This window comes from Haplochromis burtoni, unplaced genomic scaffold (genome assembly GCF_018398535.1).
Source record: "Haplochromis burtoni strain Fernald_Lab_line unplaced genomic scaffold, NCSU_Asbu1 Contig_12, whole genome shotgun sequence".
Lineage (NCBI taxonomy): Eukaryota > Metazoa > Chordata > Actinopteri > Cichliformes > Cichlidae > Haplochromis > Haplochromis burtoni.
In genome coordinates, this window is record NW_024582373.1 from 409,210 (window position 1) to 429,898 (window position 20,689).

At 38.8% G+C, this 20,689-nt stretch overlaps 2 protein-coding genes across 2 annotated transcripts; both read right to left on the bottom strand.

Moving 5' to 3' along the window:
• Positions 1–2,436: 2,436 nt before the first annotated feature.
• tfe3b (transcription factor binding to IGHM enhancer 3b) lies at positions 2,437–12,563 on the bottom strand. The gene is made up of 9 exons (XM_005915279.3): positions 12,288–12,563; positions 8,378–8,611; positions 8,061–8,285; positions 7,494–7,589; positions 6,706–6,817; positions 6,541–6,597; positions 6,273–6,348; positions 5,975–6,122; positions 2,437–4,740 (listed from the first exon to the last, which is right to left on the bottom strand). The coding sequence occupies exons 2-9, from the start codon at positions 8,576–8,578 to the stop codon at positions 4,282–4,284; spliced, it is 1,374 nt and encodes a 457-aa protein (XP_005915341.1). The 5' UTR covers positions 8,579–8,611; positions 12,288–12,563; the 3' UTR covers positions 2,437–4,281.
• Positions 12,564–12,890: 327 nt separating this feature from the next.
• On the bottom strand, positions 12,891–18,689 carry gnl3l (guanine nucleotide binding protein-like 3 (nucleolar)-like). Its single transcript, XM_005915280.2, has 15 exons — positions 18,379–18,689; positions 18,239–18,282; positions 17,590–17,697; positions 17,389–17,505; positions 17,229–17,312; positions 16,401–16,536; positions 16,224–16,327; positions 15,958–16,102; positions 15,684–15,771; positions 14,812–14,989; positions 14,547–14,689; positions 14,321–14,457; positions 14,014–14,180; positions 13,731–13,902; positions 12,891–12,989 (listed from the first exon to the last, which is right to left on the bottom strand). The coding sequence occupies exons 1-15, from the start codon at positions 18,389–18,391 to the stop codon at positions 12,925–12,927; spliced, it is 1,701 nt and encodes a 566-aa protein (XP_005915342.1). The 5' UTR covers positions 18,392–18,689; the 3' UTR covers positions 12,891–12,924.
• Between the last annotated feature and the right edge of the window lie 2,000 nt (positions 18,690–20,689).

The following is a 20,689-nucleotide window of genomic DNA, read 5'->3' on the forward strand; positions in this document are numbered from 1 at the left end:
GCTTTCGAGCCTATACAGCTTGGAGTAAGACAACATGCATGAAGAGGATGATGTGGACAAAATACTCATTTGCCTAATAATTCTGCACTCACTGTCTGTAGACAGCTCTCCTGACCTCCTCTGCATACGATGATGATGATTTAGACTAAATTTGGAGTCATCACTCCATCAAACCTTTTGCCCCTGACTTTCAGTCCAGTACCTGATTAACTTGGCATACTTCAGCTTCTTTTCCTTGTTTGCATCCCCTAACACAATCCCTGCTAATGATACCATGTCCCAGCAGTCTGTCTTTTCCTATCAAGTGTTAAACTTTGAGTTTTTGTTCTTTCTTTTGAGATATATATGTATTCAGTCATTGGTTGACACACCATTTAGTCACTGATAGGCTGATACAATAATATGGCTTCACGATTTCTTGTTAAGATTTGCTTATTTATAGTAAATGTAGGCACTACAGTAGTATAAAAGTACCACTAATATTAGGTAGGACGTAAAAGGTTATTTACATAAGCAAATATATTACATTTTCGGTGTGTCTCCTCCACTCACCTAACACAAACACACTCACAGAGAGGGAAAGAGAGAGAGATGGAGAGAGACAGAGAGTGAGAGAGATTGTGCACGACGATGGCAGCAGTTACACCTCCACCACTGAGAGATGTGATTAAGGCTGCGTGTTGGATTGTCCTCTACAAAATGCTGTGAAATGTAAGTATGCCTTGTTTCCTATGAAGCTAATAAGGAGAAATAAACTTGACAGACTTTGTAGATGCTGACATATTTCCAAAGCACAGTGTTCAAGTATTTATGGTTTGTAACTAATAATCTTCAAATGTATTAAATATACCAATCTAAATGTGTTACTTTTGACACATTGTTTTTTACTTATTCTCGCGTGCCCTTACCTTACCTTGTAGATTGTCTCTGTCATAAATTTCATCAAAAAGCAGAAATGTGGATAAAATGTTCTGTGTGAAAAATGTCAAAGATGGTAAGCACTACTTCAAGAAATTAATTTTTAATGAGTGCAAACTCAAGATCTCACTTCGTCATATTGCTGTCAGGATATGAGTGTACTAGCTTTCATCTACATTATGAATGTATCTAAAATGGAGATAAATAATAGATTAACTTCCCAAGATGTCCACTCATTACTGACAGCTACAAAACCTCAGCTAGAGACTCTGGCTCTCTGGTAGTGGCACAGAATGATGGCAATGGCTTTTCATTACAGCATTACAAAGTCATCTATTCCAGTTTAAGAGGAGAAATGATCTAAACATAATAATCCCCGCTAATCTTTAATTAAATATGTCATTTAAACATTGTTTTCCATATTTTACAAAGACAGAGGCAGATGACATATTCAAGTGATTGCAACGATGGATGACATGCTCAAATCTGCAGATACAACTGAAAAAACGTACAATAGAAATGCTGACAAAGCAGAGCTCCACGATCCACTACCTGCTATCTCAAAGTTGCCCGTTACACGTGATTCCACTGCAGATCTTACAGGTATGCTCACATGAAACAGATAATAATGAAAACACACATGCTTAGTAACCCGATTCCTCCTTGTTTCTGTGCCTCCAGAATCTTTGATTGAAGTCAATAGTTTTTCAGAGCAGATCTCCACTGAGGACACCGAATTATCTTCAGTGGACCTCTCTACGAATGTCTTCCCCCATAGAACAGTAGGTACGGTGACCTGTGAGTTCTTTGTTTGTAATTTTATCCTCTGAAAAAATGTTTTCACAAGAATTTCCTCTGTCTCACACAGAAGCTCCCAAAAAATGTAACATGCAAAATATACCGAAGTCAGGAGTGACCAGAGCAGTATCTATCTGCAGTCCACAATCTGTGGAAAAGGAGCAGCCAAAACCTCGCAGCGCCTTGCTGCCGTCCTCTCTGGAGGCCAGCACAGTCCATGAATTGAACCATCCACCCAAACCAAAGGGCAAGAGCCAAGAAAGCCTTAAAACCACTTCTGCTCACACCGACCCAGGCGCAGAGGGTAAGGACAATAAACTTTAGTGAAATCCTATTTCATCTTATTGTTCCCACATATCTGTTTTCTCTCTGCATCTTTCCTCACTAACCCTTCTCTTCTATGCGAGACCTTTGTGCTGCAATCCTCATGGCCTGCCTCTTCTGCCACCCCCTGGACTGCATCCTGTCCACGCTGAGGGGGTTTAACGGGTGCGCCTGGTGGCTGTGCTCATCCTTCTACGACTGCGAGCCTCTCCTGGGTGTGATGCACCACTGCAACCTCTGCGGGTGTCTGGGTGTTTCTCGCTGCTTCCAGAGCGACTGTCCGCTGTGCGACTTGTGCCTCCAGGCTACAGAATGCCTGGACCTCGCTATGGAAATCTCTCAGATGCTTTACCACTGACGCCCGCTGCCAGAAAATAAAGCACATCCACACACGAACCGATGGCAATCATTTATTTGTTAAAAATCTCAACGCCAAATTGCAGGGACAAGACATGTTGGTTTGTAGTTAACAGTCGGTGTGAGTATGAGTCACTGTGTATATGCCTGGTTAAGACAGGGTTAATATTGTGGAGAAGAGTAAAAGCTGAATAAGTACAGAAGTTCTACTCTGTGATTTACGGGAACACGACGAGCAACGCTGAGTGATGGAGTGGAGCTGCTTTAAGCTGAAAGGTACCTCCAACGCTCTGAACGGTCAGTGGAGAGCTTAAAAAATTATTGTAACCACCAATCAATGCCACTCAAAGCTATGATCTAAATATATTTTTGGCTGTTTTAACTAAAAACAGCACCATCAGTGTTAGAAAAAACAAAAACAAAAAATACTCAAACACACATTCATTAACTGTACACAAGGTTCGGTAAGCATGTGATGAAAATAAACCCTTTCTAACGTTTGTGACTATTTAATGGAATAATAATTGCATTGAGGTTTCATTCAACAAAACATCATACATTGTTATAACAGAAGTGAGACTAGTGGTTGGTTTAAAAAAACGAGGTCTGAGCCAACTGAATTCAGACTACAATGAGCAGGAATCCATTATTAGATTATATCACTTTTCATCATCCAAAAAAAACAAACAAAAAAACAAAAAACACCCCACATATTTATTAGAACATGCTAACTGGTTAAAAAAATTACTCAGTGATTACCAAAGTTAATGGAGACAAACTGACAACACACATTAGTCTGCAGAAACTACTTATCAAATGATCAGGTATAAAAAAAAATGTAATGAACTACAGTACTTTTGTAAAAGGAGAAAATTGTTCTGCATTCCCACTGACTGAGTGAATATATTAAAGAAAAGAAATTTTTTATATATCTATATCTATATATATATATCTATATATATATATATATATATATATGCTGATTTGTAATTTGTAGCTACTCTGGAAGAAATCCTGCTTTGGCTAACTAGCTGCAGCAGCATGTGAAGTTTTTTCACGGCCTTTAAGGTTTTATTACAAATACATGCGACCTGGGCCTTAGTTGTCCGCTGTATGTAGTAGTAATAAAAACAGACACAAGCTTTCTTAAAATGCATAGACTGCCATAAAATAAGGTGCAAAGAACTTGCTCAAAATAAAAGACTCTTATTTACAATGTGCTGTAACTACTACACAATGTGCCAATTCACTTTTTTACAGAGATCCCTTCTGTAGTTGCTGGTGATACAACCCAACACGCATGAGTATGCAACTGCTTTTAACAAACCCTGACTCCAGTCAGTCTGAAGAAAAACAAAAAACAAAAACACACACGCATGAAATATATGCTATATATTGGCATTTCTTGACAAGTTAGTTGTGCCAAACATGTCCTGTCACGAAAAAGAAACCTCACAGCTTTCTTCCCTACAAATATGCATATAATAAATTCAAGCAAACCTTATATCCCTCTTAAAATCTCTGATGAAATCTTAACAACTATTTAAGAATGTATCATTTCTTAATGCTAGGTCCATGCCCCTATTGTACAATATTGCATTTTATACTAAGATTGCATTCAGAAACTCAGACATAATCATCTGATGTCTGACTGGCTCCAAACAGGAACAATTATAATGAATTTGTGTAGCAAAAAACAAACAAACAAACAAAGAAAAATTAAAATTTGCTGCCTTCTGGTGTTAGTTTTGTTCATAATTATAGTTAAATTTGACTTTTTAAAGTTCAGTTGTGCAGTTCTATAAATAGGCTATAGTTGTTTAAGGATAAACTGCACTTCCTGACATTCTTGTCCCTACTGAGTCTCTGACCACACGCAAATCATCACAAGTCCTCGTCCATCTCAAGGCTGCTCCTGCGACTGCTGGTTTTAGAGGCACCCGGTGACAAAGGAGAAAACAGTGGCTCGCCAATCCTCTCTGGAGACAGAGTGCACCCGTCATCCATAAGTATGTCTCCCAAACCCATATCGGAGTAGAGGGCGGAGGCCGGGGGGTCATCGAGCTCAGCGAAGCTCAGGCTGCCCAGGTCCAGCGGACTACTTATGGTGAGTCCGGCGGGAGAGTCTGAGGAGGGTGGGGACAGGAAGGAGGCAGGCAAAGGTTGTCCAATGGCTGCCGGACCGAGGAGGTTCTGGTTGGAGGCTCCTCCCGTGTTGGGAGCCAGAGACTGGCTGCTCTGTGGAACTGTGGACTGCTGCTGGAGCAGAGAGGGGTCGGAGCTCAGAGCAGAGACGCTGTTGGAGTTTGAGAGGCCGTGAAGCCGTGCCTGCATTTCCAGTTCCTGAAAACAAGAACAGCATGTTTTCTAATCAGATGGCCAGAAATCACTCATGTCATTATTGCATAATCTATTGCACTCCTATACTGCATAGCTCCTTTTATGTTTTTGCATTGAAAAATTCATTCCACGTGTTAAACTTTACACCCAAAAAACTGTCTAAACAAGATGAAACACAGATGGAACAAAGCAAGTCTGAATTTTTGGTTGATCCAAATTTGCAATAAAGAAGAAAAATAAATAGTTGAGAACTAGATGAGAACTAAATAAAGCAAACATAAAATTTTGTGGATTTCACCTATTTTGTGCAAACTTTATGTCTGAGTAAACCAACAGGATGAGTGCAGACACTTCACAGACTTACTGTATGTATTACAGTAGTGATGACAGTTACACTGACATTTCTTCAGCAAGACAAAGACCTTCTTTGTTTAGAAAAAATATGAGTGAAAAGACAACAACAGAGCAGGGCCAAGGACGTGGAAGTCACTACATTTATGAAGACAAACAGTTCACGCCCTGCTTACATTTCTGTCTACACCTAAACAGCAAAGGTGGACAAACGGCTTTTGATTTTCTTTGACTTTCAAGGAATTATGCACCATTGTTCCCCAGACACATCCATTCAGATCCATTCCTATTTAGACGCATTCTTAGTCTGGATGGCACTACCTTGGCCTCCTGTAACACTCTGAAGAATCGATTATTTTTGACCAAGAATGTTTTCTTTAACAAGAAAATTAAGAAAGCCTTCTTTTCTCTGCCGAGTAAATCGGAGGCATCCTTTTTCGGAGTGATGCTGAAATACTTGTTCATACATAAGCTTCTAAGATGCACTATTCTATTACTTATTATAAGGCTGTTCTAAAAGCTCCCTGAAAAGCCTTCAGAAGATGGAACTCAAGAGAGCATATATGTCCACACTAGATATTTGTTTTTAATGGCTGTAAAATCCAAAGTTAGCAAGCCCTCGAAGATCAAGCCATATCATGACCTCACTGCAAAACCCACCACATCAACCCAACAAAGCCATGACCGCAATCTGGTCATGGCAGATGTCTACCCATTGTCAAGTCTGGTTCTGTTAGAGATCTCTTCCTGTTAAAATGGAGCTTTCTCATACAGCCTCATCCGATTGTCAGGATTCTCTCACTAATGTCTTCATCTTACAACAAAACACACTTTGAGATAACCATTCCTGTAAAACAGCGCTACATAAATAAAACTGAACACCGACCTGGATGCGTAACATTAAGGAGTGGTTGGCTTGCTCCAGCTTCTTCTGCCTCATCTCAACATCCTTGGCTCTCTGCTGCTCCTTCTGCAGTTTCCTGATGTAGTCTACAGAAGCCTTGAGAATGGTACCTTTATTCCAGCGCATCTCTCTGTCATTGTTGCGATGTCAGTAAAGACAGGAAAGACAACAGAAGCAGAGGACAAGATCATGATTTATACACCGCATGTGTGGCCCCAAGGCATTAAAATTCAAACAGTGTAACTTCATGTGAGCAGTGGAAAATGAATATCCCACTTACGGGTCTGATGACTTCGGTATCAAAGCACCCAACTCCTTTATGCGGTCATTGATATTGAATCGACGCCTCCTCTCAACTACAACCAACAAAGAGAGGAAGCAAAGGCACACGAGGTTACCTCTAACAATCAGCTGGTATTAAGCAGAAGTGTACGAATAAGTAAATAGGATGTTGTGATTCTGAATCTGCATTGCGGTCTATATTTTTATTGTAATCATATTCAAACAAGAAGTTTAAAAAAATGACCTCAAACAAAGGTTTGACTTACTGAGGTTATGATTGTCTTTCTTCTGCCTTTCTTTCATTATTGCTTTGGCATCTGCATCTGACAGACAAAATGTTAGCGTTCATGTTACGAAAAGCTAAACTGTTTATTAAAAAATAAAGAAATAAATGAAACAGGACACGTGTTTATAAAAGGAAGTTACTATACCAGTAATTTCCCTTTTAATTTTTGGAAGATCAGCAGGGCAGGAGTTGCTGACAGTAAGAGTAGGTGCTGCCATTCCCGGGCTATGGTACACATCCAAGAGGTTTCCTGGGAGCTGCACAACAAACAACATGTTCCAATATAGGTCTTAAATAGTACCTGACTACTCTGAAGCAAATGCTGCTGCTTTAATTTAGAGCAATCGGTTCTGTGAGTTCAAAATAGACTCAAAGCAGGTTTCTGTGGATCAGACAAATGCTATCAAAAAGAAATGGCTGCTACATAATAACAGCAAAGAAAAGCCCCACCATTTATATTCTATTGCATATCAAAGATGAAGACTACCCAGTGCCAATTCAAAAATCAGAAAAAGCCTTTTTACCTCAGTCAGCTTCTTTTTCTGGCCCTCCAAAATCATCACCATAATCCTCATTTTTTGCTTTGCGGTGAAATTTTGGAAACCTGTTTCTTCCCTGCAGATTACTTCTTGACCTGGCCGTGTACTTTTTATGACTTTGTCTCACTTCTCTTTGTCTTGTATCCACTGATAGCTTTACCCTGCCCATGAAACACTTCTGTGACGAATGGTAACTGAGTGCTACAAGTGTATATTTGCTCTTACAACTTTCAGAATTCCACACATGAAAGAGACCGCCCATTCACAGAGCGTACTCACTTGGAGCTGTCTGCGTTATTCTGTTACTGCACTATTAAAGAAGAAGCTCTAAACTGGAGAGGAACCTTCAAAAAGGAAGTTCAGGTGAGAACAATAAATGCATAGTTCTTCATACCGTGCTAGGCAGCTGAAGACCTGAGTCTATCAACGTAATGATGTCGTCATTAAAACTGGATTCAAGGCTAATAATGTCATCGATCACATCGTCAATCTAGAAAAACAGACAATGAGACAAACGTGGCAGAAGGTAAATGGTGTGATAGTAATGAATATGTATTTACACTGTATAAAAACAATCCAGGTGGCAACACTAGACATCTGAGCCCAATGTGAGAGCTTTAAAGAGGCGTCATTTGGAAGACAGTGATGCGTGCATGAGACGTGCTGGCACGGTTATTCTGCCGGTGCAGTATTTAACATCTTATTGTGACGAAAGGCCAACGAGAGTATGAAAACAAAGGGCATGCACCCTCACAGTGGGACCTTCAGGCACATTGTTACAGAGCAAACACAAGCTAATTGAGCAAGAAGAAAGCAACAGATATTCAACTTCCCCACAAAAATGTGCTGGAAGTTTCCAAAAAGGAAACTACTGAAAAGGTTATGTAATCTGCTGTATCATCAAATGAAACTCGCACACAGGAAATTTAACTACTGGTATCAATGTTGGAATTCCCCTTACTTCTTCCTTGTTGGAGCCGATGTTGAGCAGCGCCATAGGACTATTAGGGGCGCTGCTGGCAGTAGGGGCCACTTCTGGGGCAGAACTGGACTGGGGGGCGGGGGACAGAGACAAGGTCTGAGGAATCGCCTTGTTTCCCAGAGTGGTGGAGAGGTACTGCTTCACCTGCTGCCTCTGTGCCTGCTGGATGTGGTACTTGGTGGGGTTCTCCAAGTGGGTCTGCACCTGATCATTCAAACAGCTGTTAGGGGCTGGTGGTCTGACACACACACACACACACAGTGCTAAAAATTTAAAACAAAACAGGTCGCTCTTACTTTCAGCACCTCCACGGGCACCTGTGCTGGAGGGGGCCGGGCAGCATTAGGTGGCAGCGTGACAGAGATAGCTGGAGTTGAGTTGGTGGCCCGAAGCTGAGAGGCAGATGTCTGTTGTTGCTGAGCAAGAGCCTCGCGTCTCTCCTGCTCCTGGGCTTGTTCCCGCATCAGCTGCTGCCGCAGCAACACACGTGACGACATGGCTGAGACGGATCCAGGGATCTAGGGATGGACCTGTAGGACAGCATGCGATGTTATTACACCACTCAATCCACAAATCAGAATCCTACACTTTAATATTCTGATGAGAATTCCAGATGTCACTGCCAGGTCTAAAATACATTTACATAGAAAATGCTTAGTTTGGTTTGAAATAATCTGAGTAATTAAGTTCCAAAGCCATCAGAAGTTTGTGATATGACCTGTAGAATTCAATACATAATTGTACAACTTAACAAAATTGTTTTCATTAAAAATGTTAACAAATTACTTTAAAATGCCAAACAAATCAACACCATTAGTAAGACTGCAACACCCCCGAAAGCTGTTGGTTTTCAATCAGTCATTTAAATACGTTAAAATACGTTAAGATCTTGAATTAGTAGTGGGAGTGTTACTTAGTTACAATGGTACTTATACAAATCTAGTTTCTCTAATCTGCTGCCTTTAAAGCTTCTTCAAGCCCCGACTTCTTTATTCACATTTTCACTTCCCCCTTTTTTTTAATATATACCCTCTGTTATGTCCGGTACAGTTGTATCTGTTACTCAGAGACACAGGAGACTCAAATAGATCTTGTTTCAACCATGCTCAGCAGTCCCATTGAGCATTACAAGGTTACTATTGCAACAGAATTATTTACGAATGTGAAGAATTGTGTAACTGTATCTCAGCCTGTTTTTGCACAAAGATTTGTACATTTGTTAAGGGCTCTCCAAGTGCATGCTTAAAAGTGTACAGAAAACTGTTGAAGTACAATTAAAGTATGTGTATGCATATAAGCGCATATATAAATATTAATGGCTCAAAAGACAAAGTAGTTTGGCCCAAGAACTGGAGACAACTTAAAAAGGCCAACTGGTCTGCTGCTTACATTTCTTTGTTGCACTTCCGCCACAGCAGATCTGCAAATATGTGTATCTGTTTACATCTCCAGCACCTTGTATTAGACCAAATTGGCACTTATATATATATATTTACATAGATTAATACACCATTTTTTGCACATCTGAATACTTCAGAATTATTATTTTTTAAACAAATGTAATTAAACATACATGGATTGATATTCTATTACACCACACTCACACAGATATTTTGCAGAAAATTCTGAAACCTTAGTAATTCCATACAAGAGAAGTGATTTCTCAGAAAAGGAAAAACATCAGCTGGGCGTTATGCCAAAAAGTGACCATCTGCCAAAAAATTTCCGATGTTTCTATGCATTTTTTGTGTGTCATTTCTTTGTAAGGAGCTTTGAAAGAAAAGTGACTGGACTTCTTTAAATTTCTTGATGTTTCACCTCTCATCCGACAAGCTTCTTCAGTTCCAAGAGCAACTGGTGGAAAGTCCCAGATTTTTAAACCCTATTGGGAGTGTCCCAAGCGTGTTGTTAACCCACAATTGATCATGATGTCTATGCTTATATTAGTGAAATTACTGTAAACATGAGTGTTGGAGTGGGTGTATATATAAAAAAAAGAAATTACCTCTTTTGCAAGTTACTTTATGAATTTGGCCACTTAAAATATGTTTGCAGAAACAGACACTTATTCTGATGAAAATTAGCAGAAATATTAAGTAAGTAAAGTTTTATTTATATAGCACCTTTCTAGATAAAAGATCACAAAGTGCTTCAAACAGGGATGACAAAGTATAAAACAAAAACAGACAAAAGTTAACAAAATGTCATTCTAAAAAAAAAAATTAAATTAAAAATTTTTATGTTATATTGTTGCTTTATTGATACCCTCTGGCCCAGATCACTCTTTAAAAAGATATTTTTAATGGCAGTGAGAGTGTTTAGCTAGATAGATAAATTATATATAAAAATCACTTTGTCAAAAACGGATTAGATTGCAGCTTCTACCTGGTGATGGGGATATTGTTTGTGGCTCAAAGTTAAGAATATATCTCATATGTATTAACATAAATATATATAACATATGTTTCATAGATTATAGGCCAACATGTCATTTACAGCAGTTTAAATACGGGCATTTTTGGCAAATACAGGTGTTGTGCCAAAAAGTGATTGTCTACCAAAAACTGATTTCCGGTATTTGCCAAAAATTGATTGCTCGTATTTAAACTGCTATAAGTAACTTGTTGGGCTATAATATATGAAACAGATGTCAAATGCATCCCTCATGGATGACATATAGTCATCTTGAGCCACAAACAACATTCGTGTAACAAGGTAGAAGCCACAATCAGTTTTTGGCAGTGACTTTTATATAACCTTTATTTTTGCAGTTAAAAACAATCTCATTAACATTAAAAATGTCTTTTGTAAGAGTAAGTTGGCCAAGAGGACAGCAGAAATGGCAGCAAATATTACAATAGTTCTGTAAAAATATTTTAAGTAGGGATAAAGGACCGGATTGGTTATAATGTAAGTACAATAACACAGAGTTGTGAAGATACTTGAAAAACTGATAATTTTTTAATTCTATATATAACCCCTTTGTAAACCCTGTTCACCGAAGTCTATTTACGAACATACGTAAAGATATTACACATAAAAAAAATACACGGAAACATTGGAAATCAGTTTTTGGCAGACTGATTTCCTTTTAGGCAGACGAACACCAAAGGGAGTTGGTGTCACTTTAAGCCATTGAACTGTAACAGTTCGACAGTTTTTATCTTGTCTGCGTGTCATTACTCACTGACAAGATAAAAACACCACAGATGGCGGAAAAAAATACCCGTGATCATCCTTTGTCTATTTTCTGCGAGCGTAGTGATTAGTTTAAGATTGCATTGTTGCTTGAAGTGTGTCGATAATTTGGTCGAGGCAGACTGAGTACAGACCCCGCCTACTCGCCGCACGGCAGGCGTACGCGTACTTTTGTACTGTTTAGTTTGTACTGCTGCTCATTCCTGTGCAATATCCCATCTGCCCGCCCCCCACATTAAGATTTTCTTTATTTAATCACTAGTGTGTACATACATACATACACACACACACATATATATATATTTATTTATTTAGTCAGTTAACTGAAAATCTCCTTTTCTTTTACTACATCTTTTTAATATTTTGCTCTTACTATTTTTCTATTTATTTTTTATTATTTTATTTTTTTCTACTGTACCATTCTGCTGAGTGACTGTCTTCTGCTCGTCAAATACATTTCATTGCGATGTTGACCCTGTGCTAACTTGCATATGACAAATACAACTGAAAACTGAAACTGAAATAGTGGTCGCCTACCTTCTTAACAGAGATTCCCCCATAACAACATAAAAGATCCAATTCAGTTTTAACAACATCATTTAAATGGGTTAACTCTGGAACCATTTAGACAGACAGTTGGGAGGTTGCTGTTTACTTTACACATTTTTCGTAATTTCTATTTTTGGCAAGCTAGGTTCTATCGTCATTAATTGGCGGTGTTAGTTTGACAGCTCAGTGCTGCTAACGGGCCCAGATCAACGTTAAGTGAGGACAAGCAATTCAAGCTAGAATTTCCATCGTATACTATTTACTTTGAAGCTATCCAGTGATAGTCCACTTGTTAGAAGGTTGCTATTTTAGCTGAAGGCAGTGCTATTTCAGTACTCGTACGACCCCTCGACGGCCAAGTAAAAATAGGAAGTTGAATCTGAGCTAGCTAGCCCTCATTAATTGCGACAAGCTAACGCTACACAGCTACATACCTTATTTCAGATTAAAGATACGTACTATCTGATTAGTGTAAGAGGAGTTACAGCCACACATCCACTGAGTCCTTCGCTTTCTTTGCCATTTCTTCAGATCCGTGAAAACTAACTTGATAGTCACTAGCCTCCGCTCTACCGTTGTTTACCTCAGGCCGACGGCCTTACGTCATCTTACGCAACTTACCCGGAACTTGTTAATTTTAAAGTTGTATTTTCAAAACGATATCTTGAATAAAGTGTCCTCTTATAGTATTGAAGTGCTGCTATAATTCATAAATGTGACACATTTTAATCTACGTTAGTCTGCCAATAGTTCCGCAGAGGTTAGCTATTCAAAAAAAGTAAAGAAGTAATTCTTAGTATAAGTATTACATCAATAATATTACAACTATTCAAATCGCAATATTTATAATACCCGGTGTCTGAACAGGAATATAATCTACCAGGGACGACGTAAAAAAAACAAACAAACAAACAAACAAACAAAAAACAAAAAAAACAACAACTTAGTTTCAAAGAAAGTGTTAAGGGCCTCAGAAAAATTTTTTCTCAGGTTCACTGCTGCACATGTTTAACCCAACAACAATAATAGCCATGTCAAAGAAAGACAAACCACCAAAATGGATCCATTAAATTCATCATTTTATTTTGGTAATATTTTAGTCTGAAAATGAGAAGTCCATTGCAGATGTCAATGTGTCCGAGAGTTTGGTGGCAAGTTTGTCTGCAGAGCAAAGAAAAAGAACCCAGAAAGCATTAGGGCAAAATCTAGATCATTTCTATAATAAATTTTAAAAACAAAAATGCTAAAAGTGTCACAAATCACATACAAGCAACCTTTTGGACAAAAACTGAGGAGCTGGTTGATACCACGACTTTCTGTGCTGACCAAACTGCTAGCAGCAGAGGTTTCTTTTCCCAATACATCAATAATTTTGATGTATTTGGACATTTTTGTGACGAAACCCAACTCGCTTGATAGATTTGTTCTGATCTTAGCTCAGGATGTCTTTCTACTTTTTACTTACAATGGTTTATGAAAGAAAGTTGCTAATATCAAAACAAACACAATAATTTAATTAAGTGAAATGCATACTTCTTTGAATTGTGATCATGACTGACTTGGCTAATGAAGAAAAGCTGTGAGCTGGTTTCTTATCATATTTTTGATCACTGTTTAGCTGTCCTGTGAGGCACGGTCCAATCAATTTTACTGCTTTTATCTGAGTCTGTGCAGAGTATTACGGTGCACTCGATAAGTTATCAGTTAAAATCATCAATAAACAATGCTGAAACAGTGCCAGAGGACGCAACACAGACCCATGAATCATTACTTCCACAGTGTTTTAAAAAGGATGTGAATTATATTAGTGAATTGAATGTAGTCAACTGGATTTATGGAGCAGTTGTAAAATATCTAAAATGTAAGTATTAGTATTACACTGAGATGAATAATTGCACAAACCAGCTCTTTTCTGTAGCTTCTTCCTCTTCTTGCCCGCAGCCAGGAGTGCCTGACCCTGCAGCAGAGGGTCCACGTTCAAGATATTCTTTAAATCCGGAGCCTTGGATGCAGCATCCATTGCGGGTACCTCTGTCTTTTTCTGTGATTTTATTTCCACTGTCATTGGTCCAAACTGTTTTGAGTGGAACAAAATAGCAGAAATAAAACGTGAGATGAATAACAGCATTGAGAGTCATCATATTCTATAATTCACCCACAATTTAAGGCTACTGCTGCTTCTCACCTCTGGATCCTGATCATCCTCCATAGATTCAGTTTCCTCTTTCGAGGATGATGCTTCCACTGATCCTCCTTCCAAGCCCAGATCACAGTGCAACTCGCCCTGGCCTCCCTGTGTCATCCCAGTGGTTTCCATGCAGAATCCCATTTGAATGTCAGGACAAGACGACTCTGGACACAGAGGAAAGCACAAACCATTTAGTCTAAAGTTATCTGAACAGGTTTACATGATCAAATCATGTGGTTTTATATTATCATCATGTTCCATTTAATTTGCCTGACTGTGATACTGTTAATTATAACTTGCTTACCTGCAAGAACCTCCTGATTTCCCTTTTCCAGCTCATCCCAGTCAAAGGCTTTTCCCATTTCTGTAACGATCTCAGCACTGACGTGTGTAGGAAGAGTGTGTGTCTCTGGAGGGTGTGTGAAGTAGCTAATCCTTCCCCTAAGAAACATAACTTCATGAATTTAACAGTGCTTAAACTGAGCCGTTGCTTCAATATCATTTCTAGAACTTTAAAAAGCTATACCAACCCGGTCCAGTCCATTAGTACACTCTTGGCTGCCTTGTCAGTGTCCGGCAGCCCCCCCTTCCTCAGTTTGCCTTGCCGACGGGCGAGCAATGCCAAGAACTCCAGAGCTGTATGAAAGTCTGGGACACCGTAGTGCTCCATGATCTGTGTTTCCAAAAAAAACCAAAAAACCCCAAAGCCATTGTTTGAACTACTTATTATTCAGTGCTCAGTACAGTTGCAGTGTTATCATTCAGTACAGTTGCTGAAGAGGTAGCATGACCTACTTGTGCCTTGTTGCACCTTCTGAGGATGGCTTCCACGGGTGGAAGGGGATCAACAAGCTGTTCGATTTTAACACAGTTGCGAAGAATCATTGCGGCGTCTGTCGTTGATGTTGCCATGACAATACCAGGACAGTCCAGAAGCTTTATGTGTTTGTCCAAATGTACCTCTTGAAGACACCTGAAATCCAGAAAACCCATCAAGAACACCATGGCAGGATTAATATGCACATCATAATTGTGTCTTGTTAGACGAACATATAAAGTTGGCACAGTTGCCAAGTATGCCTTCACTACACTGAGGTTGCATCTGTGTGTGTGTGTGTGTGTGTGTGTGTGTGTGTGTGTGTGTGTGTGTGTGTGTGTGTGTAAAAACTGAATTATTTTTTTATTTTTATAGCTGAGATGATGAAGTTGAATGATGGAACATTAATTAATTACCATAATGCAACTTGTTTTTCACAAGTACCTACTTCACAAATGTGAACATTAATTAGCTTTCCTAAGCTGTAATAATAAAAACTCTAAATCTGGGCAGGGGCTGTGACTCATGCTCACTCATTTTTCAGGAAACAAAGCAAGACTTAAAGCAAGTTGTCAAATTTGTGCAAGTGTTTTGATCCCCACCCCCCAAAAAAGTTAAAAAAAATAAATAAATAAAAAATGCTGATGTACCAAAAATTACGTGAAACTCACAATAATAGATGTATTAACTTAATATTTTAAAAAAATGTCAGAAAGTTCAATAAACATTCCAGTATCAAAAAGTTTCAAAAATTCTAATTTTCTGGAAATCATTTCACGCTTCAGGGTCACAGAGTAAATCTAGAAAACAAGTGTAGGCATGTAGGTTGAGCATGTTAATGTGTACTTACTTGGTGACACCTGGTGTGGCTCCAACATTACATGCTCGTGCTCGTTTCAGACTGTTGATCAAACTACTCTTTCCAACATTAGGAAAACCTGCAAAACATTAATGGAACGAAAAAAAATCCTATTTACTCTACCTTTCTTTAAAAGAAGAAAACCTGGTACAAAAACAGCAGTGTGTAACCTTTGATTCAATCTGGCCTCGAAGACATTTTGTATAGATAGATTGTCTGTAGCCAACTTATTGGTGCTCTCAGAATTTCAGGGCACGGCACTTACCTACAACACCTACAGTGATGGCTGTCTTTATATCCAGGTTGCGGCAATAGTTGCCCAGTAGCTTCATCAAGCAGTCTGCTCCAATACAAGCACTGGTGCTGAGAAGCTCTGTGGTGGCTTGTGTCACTGGAACGTTGCTGCGTTTCTTCCCATTGCAGGAGACATAATGTGCAGAGTTCATGCCGGAGTCACATTTAAAAACAAAGTACAGCCTGAATTTAATCTTTATTTCTAGATAATTAGAGCATAACTGCTTCACTACTCACCAAGTTCTTAGTCTGCTGCTGAGTAGATGCTTTAAAAGCCACAGTGGGGAACTCATTTCTAAGATACTTTATCCACTTTTCCACTATTTCTTTTGACACCAAATCTGGAACCAAAGTAAAGCCATTTACTATTTTAATAAACAAATGAGATATGTACAATGTTAGTGGCCTTCTTACCAATTTTATTGAGGACTAAAACTATCTTCTTGTTCGTTCCACTCTGAATGACCGCCTGTTCCACCTGAGGACATCTGCAGCCAAGAGGGTCACGCGCGTCCAATACCTCCAGAATCACATCAGAGGCCTCCACAACCTTAAAAAGCAGCATGTCAAATAACGCTCATGTCAACTCCTCTCTCATCCATCATGTTTCTAATAGCCCTTTTTGACTAGTACCTACTTGGCTTGACTCAAGTTCAGTCATTTTCCATAACAACCAGGTACCAGCTAATGTGCACGTGGTCATTTTAGCAACATGGAGTGAAAGTCCCATGACATCATTTGTATGTGATACACCACAACAAAGGAGGACGTGAAGCCGATGGTAAAACTCCTGCTGGTGTATGTCGTTTTGCCAGTCCCTGGGATCACAGTGTTGTTTTTTGCGTAACCAATTCCCTCATTTTCGAGTTCGAAAACTGACAGCATTGATTTTTGTGAAAGAGACTATTTCATGACTCTTCGAGTGATGTCTCTAACTAGCCAATTAGTGGCATGCAGTCTGTTGATGTCACATTTTCGAATCACCTCAGATTGCTTGGAAGCCAGGTCGAGAACCCAGCTACTACTGCTGAAGTACCTAGTACTACCACCTAATGGAAAACCCTAAAAACCGAGCTGAGTCGAGCCAAGCCGACCAGAGTATGTACTAGAGGAAACAGGCTATAAGATACTGAATGATACAGAGTGATTTTAAAGAATGTCAAAATTTCATTTAGTCTAAAATAAGAAGATTAATTCTTGTTGTGGTCCATATACAGACCAGTGTGCAGTGCAATTACATACCTTTTTAAATTCTCTGTAATATGCTTTCCTTGAATTCTCATTTTCAAAGTTGACATGCTTTTCTAAACTCTGCATCTCTGTCTCCTGTGAGGACAAAGAAGAATATGGTAATGACCACAGCAGCAAACTGTAAAGTATGCAGTTAGAGTATCGTGCTTACCCTCTGCTCAAACTCCCTTTGTCGCTGAAGGATGTCATTCTGGAAGGTTTGCAAATTTCTCCTCTTCATAAGCTCTCGTTCTCGAGACAATTTCTGCTTCTCCTGAAGGTCCTGAAGCTAATGTAGTAAGATGTGACATAAGAGAGAGATTCACCAATTTGCCATCAAATCTGGTACAGCCAAGACTTTCAAAGGACGTACCCTTTGTTTCCTGATTTCTTCCGGGTTTCTGCTGTCCTTGACAGTCTGAGCAGGGGACTGTTCTGTATTTCTCCGCCCCGAAGCATCCCCCTTTCTTCCATCTTTAGCCTGTAGGATAAACACACAGGGAGTTGTAATATATTTTAGCTCATCAGCACAGCACTTGAAAGCAAAAGCATTCATTTTACTGGCTTGTTTACATTGAATGATAAATGCAGCCAACCATGGTAAAGATACAAATCACTACCACTGATAAGCTCAAATACAATATACTCTATGCACAGTGTACATTTGACTTTTATTACCATATAGTCCAGTTGTTTTTGGCTATCCCGCATCTATTTATTCCTGCTCTATTCATTTTCCCGCTGTAAACCTGCTACTGTGACTTTCCCAACCGAGGGACTAATGAAAGTGTCATAGATCTCCCAGTGGTGCCTATACTGTTTTTGGTTGTCTTGGCGTCACAATGAAATGTTTCCTAAATGTTTGGTGAAAACATGAAAAACGTTTAAAGTGTGACACCGACTACATACGGGCGCTGAGAAGCTCGGTTCTCAGCGCCAGTTCAGTACCAACCGAACTATTACTGACTGCTCCAGCAGGGCTAAAAGTTAGCGACAGATAACATTAGCTTTGTAGCACTCACCTTAAACTTCGCACTGAACCCGAGTCGTTTGGCTCGTTTCTGTTCTGTTAAATGCAAAAAATACAAAACGAAGACGTTTAAATGTCATTTCACGCATTCAGTGAGTCAATACTTTCAGCTATAAACTGATGGATACCTACTAGCTTTAGACATAACTTCACCCTAGCCTTGCTCTTCTCAGACTTCACGTGTACTGCATCCCAAAGAGGTGGACATGCGCACACGATGACGTCAACAACAACATCCGGTTAAATGTCGAAATAAAAGCTTAGAAAAATAAACGTATTTAAGTTGTAACTGACAGCGTAGATAGAGAATTTAAGTGCTTGCGTTTTAATATTATTATTGTAATATGTTGTAATTACCATTATAATGCACAAATTATAACAGAAACTGTTTTGGGCTAACCAAGAAATAACAAAAAGGCACTTTTGAGACAGGGGCTAGTTCTAAGCATTTTAACTCATGAATATGTTTTGGACAGCATCGTTTTTCTCATTCGGTTTTTTGATTCTAACTTAATAATTCCAAAGTCATTACAATGCATAGATCAGGAACCAGGAGACAGCTCAAACAGTGGCCTACAGAACGCATAACTTTGAGGTTATGCAACATTTCACGCAAATGCATCTGGTAAAGAGTCTTCACTGAAATGGCTATGGTACCAATGTAATGAATTTATGCATAAGTTCATTGCGGAAGATTTGTAGTCACATATCTGTCTGCTTTCCAGGTGTTTGGTGGTTAATCTAAGCTTTACATCACTTTCACTTTTCCACGCTGTCAAGCTCATTGTGGCATCACTGGTCTAGTCCGCCTGCTTTAAGCCAACCAGCCTCCACTCTGCGTACTTTAAATATCACTGCTCATCAGTCAGTCTCCCTTGCAGACGCCTTCGTGCACCCCACCTCCTCCCCATCTCCACCTCCCCCTTGATTCTCTGGCTCAATTCAAGCCTCCATCTTCATCTCTATTCTCTACCAACAGTGTCTAGACTCCGGGGGTCTTGCCCTAATCCCTGTCATTCCATTTGTGCTTTTTTGGGCCATCAGAGTCTAATCGGCAAATACCTTTACTGAATTCTGTATATCAATAAGTTATGTTTAGTTCCTTCTAACGATCTCTCCTTATTGAGATGCAATGTGGCTTTATTTTGAACATGTTAAAATAATACAACAACAAAAACAAGAAGCCCAAACAAACAAACAAAACATAAGAAAAGATGTTTAATAAAAAGTCGTTATAATAAATGAACACTGCAATTCTTAAACCATGTGGAGAAAACAGAGAAATGTAAAAGATTGTGATTTTTTTCTATTTATGAACAGCAAACACTACCAGAATGTGATAAAGACATTATTTTACTTCTATTATAGCTAATAATGATATTTTCAAGTTATCAAAACAAACTCTTGCAATCTTAACCCCAGAAACGGCCTGATTTCAAAGAGGACGACTATTGAAGCTGAGAAAGGTGGCGCATGCAAAGAACTCTGAGTTCGCAATCTGTCTTAAAATAAATAAAATAAAATAAAAGCATTATCAGTGGCAGTCCATCCATAATCATATTTAATAAAAAGACTTGCATGATTAAATGCATGTTATCACTGCAGCCTATACACGGCGTGCACCCTGCCTCTCACCCTATAACACCTGGGACAGTCTCCAGCCTCAGCATGACCCTGAATTGAATCAGTGGAGTAGAGAGTAGTGGTACGTGAAACATGTTAATATTAACCTTGTTTTATATGCAAAGTATAAGTGAAAATTACCATTAAATTCTGAATATGGTTTTGTTAAAGAAAGGAAGAGTAATTTTAATTAAAAAATTAGCATGTTAAATGAAAACAGTTAAGTTCACTCTTGATTTAAACTAGCAGTTTGGAAGCATCAACAATATTTTTTTTTAAAAACGAAAAAAAAAAAACGTAGTCCACTGTGTCATGTTTTGTAAGCTCTCGAGAACATTGTAGTCTTATTCTCCTGACAACAGAATGTGAGGCTTTAAGGTGTACACCTGAAGATTAACAATGTTTTAATCCATTTTTAAACCTGAACTAATCACAGTCAGACATTGTATTACTTTAGTAATACTTTATTACTTCTTTTCCAATGCAGAATATTTGCTAATGCCTTTCTTTGAGAAGTTGCTCTACTTTTTAATGAGGTTGGCTGTTGCAATTCAAACTGTTCAGTAACTAGTTCCTAATTTCCTTTACTCTCATTTCTGGTTATAAATCGGTTATTTACTTTTTTTTTACTCAGTTAGTGTTTCTTGTACTGCTGAGTCATGCTTTAAAGGGACTAAAAATGTACCAACTGTATCAACTCCTGGCAATACTGTCCTATGTTGGCAATAATTTTAATAAACATGAGCACAAGAGAGAGGAAGACACCCTACAATGAGTTGAAACTCAAAATTGTTATTTATTCCTGCATATACAGTATGAT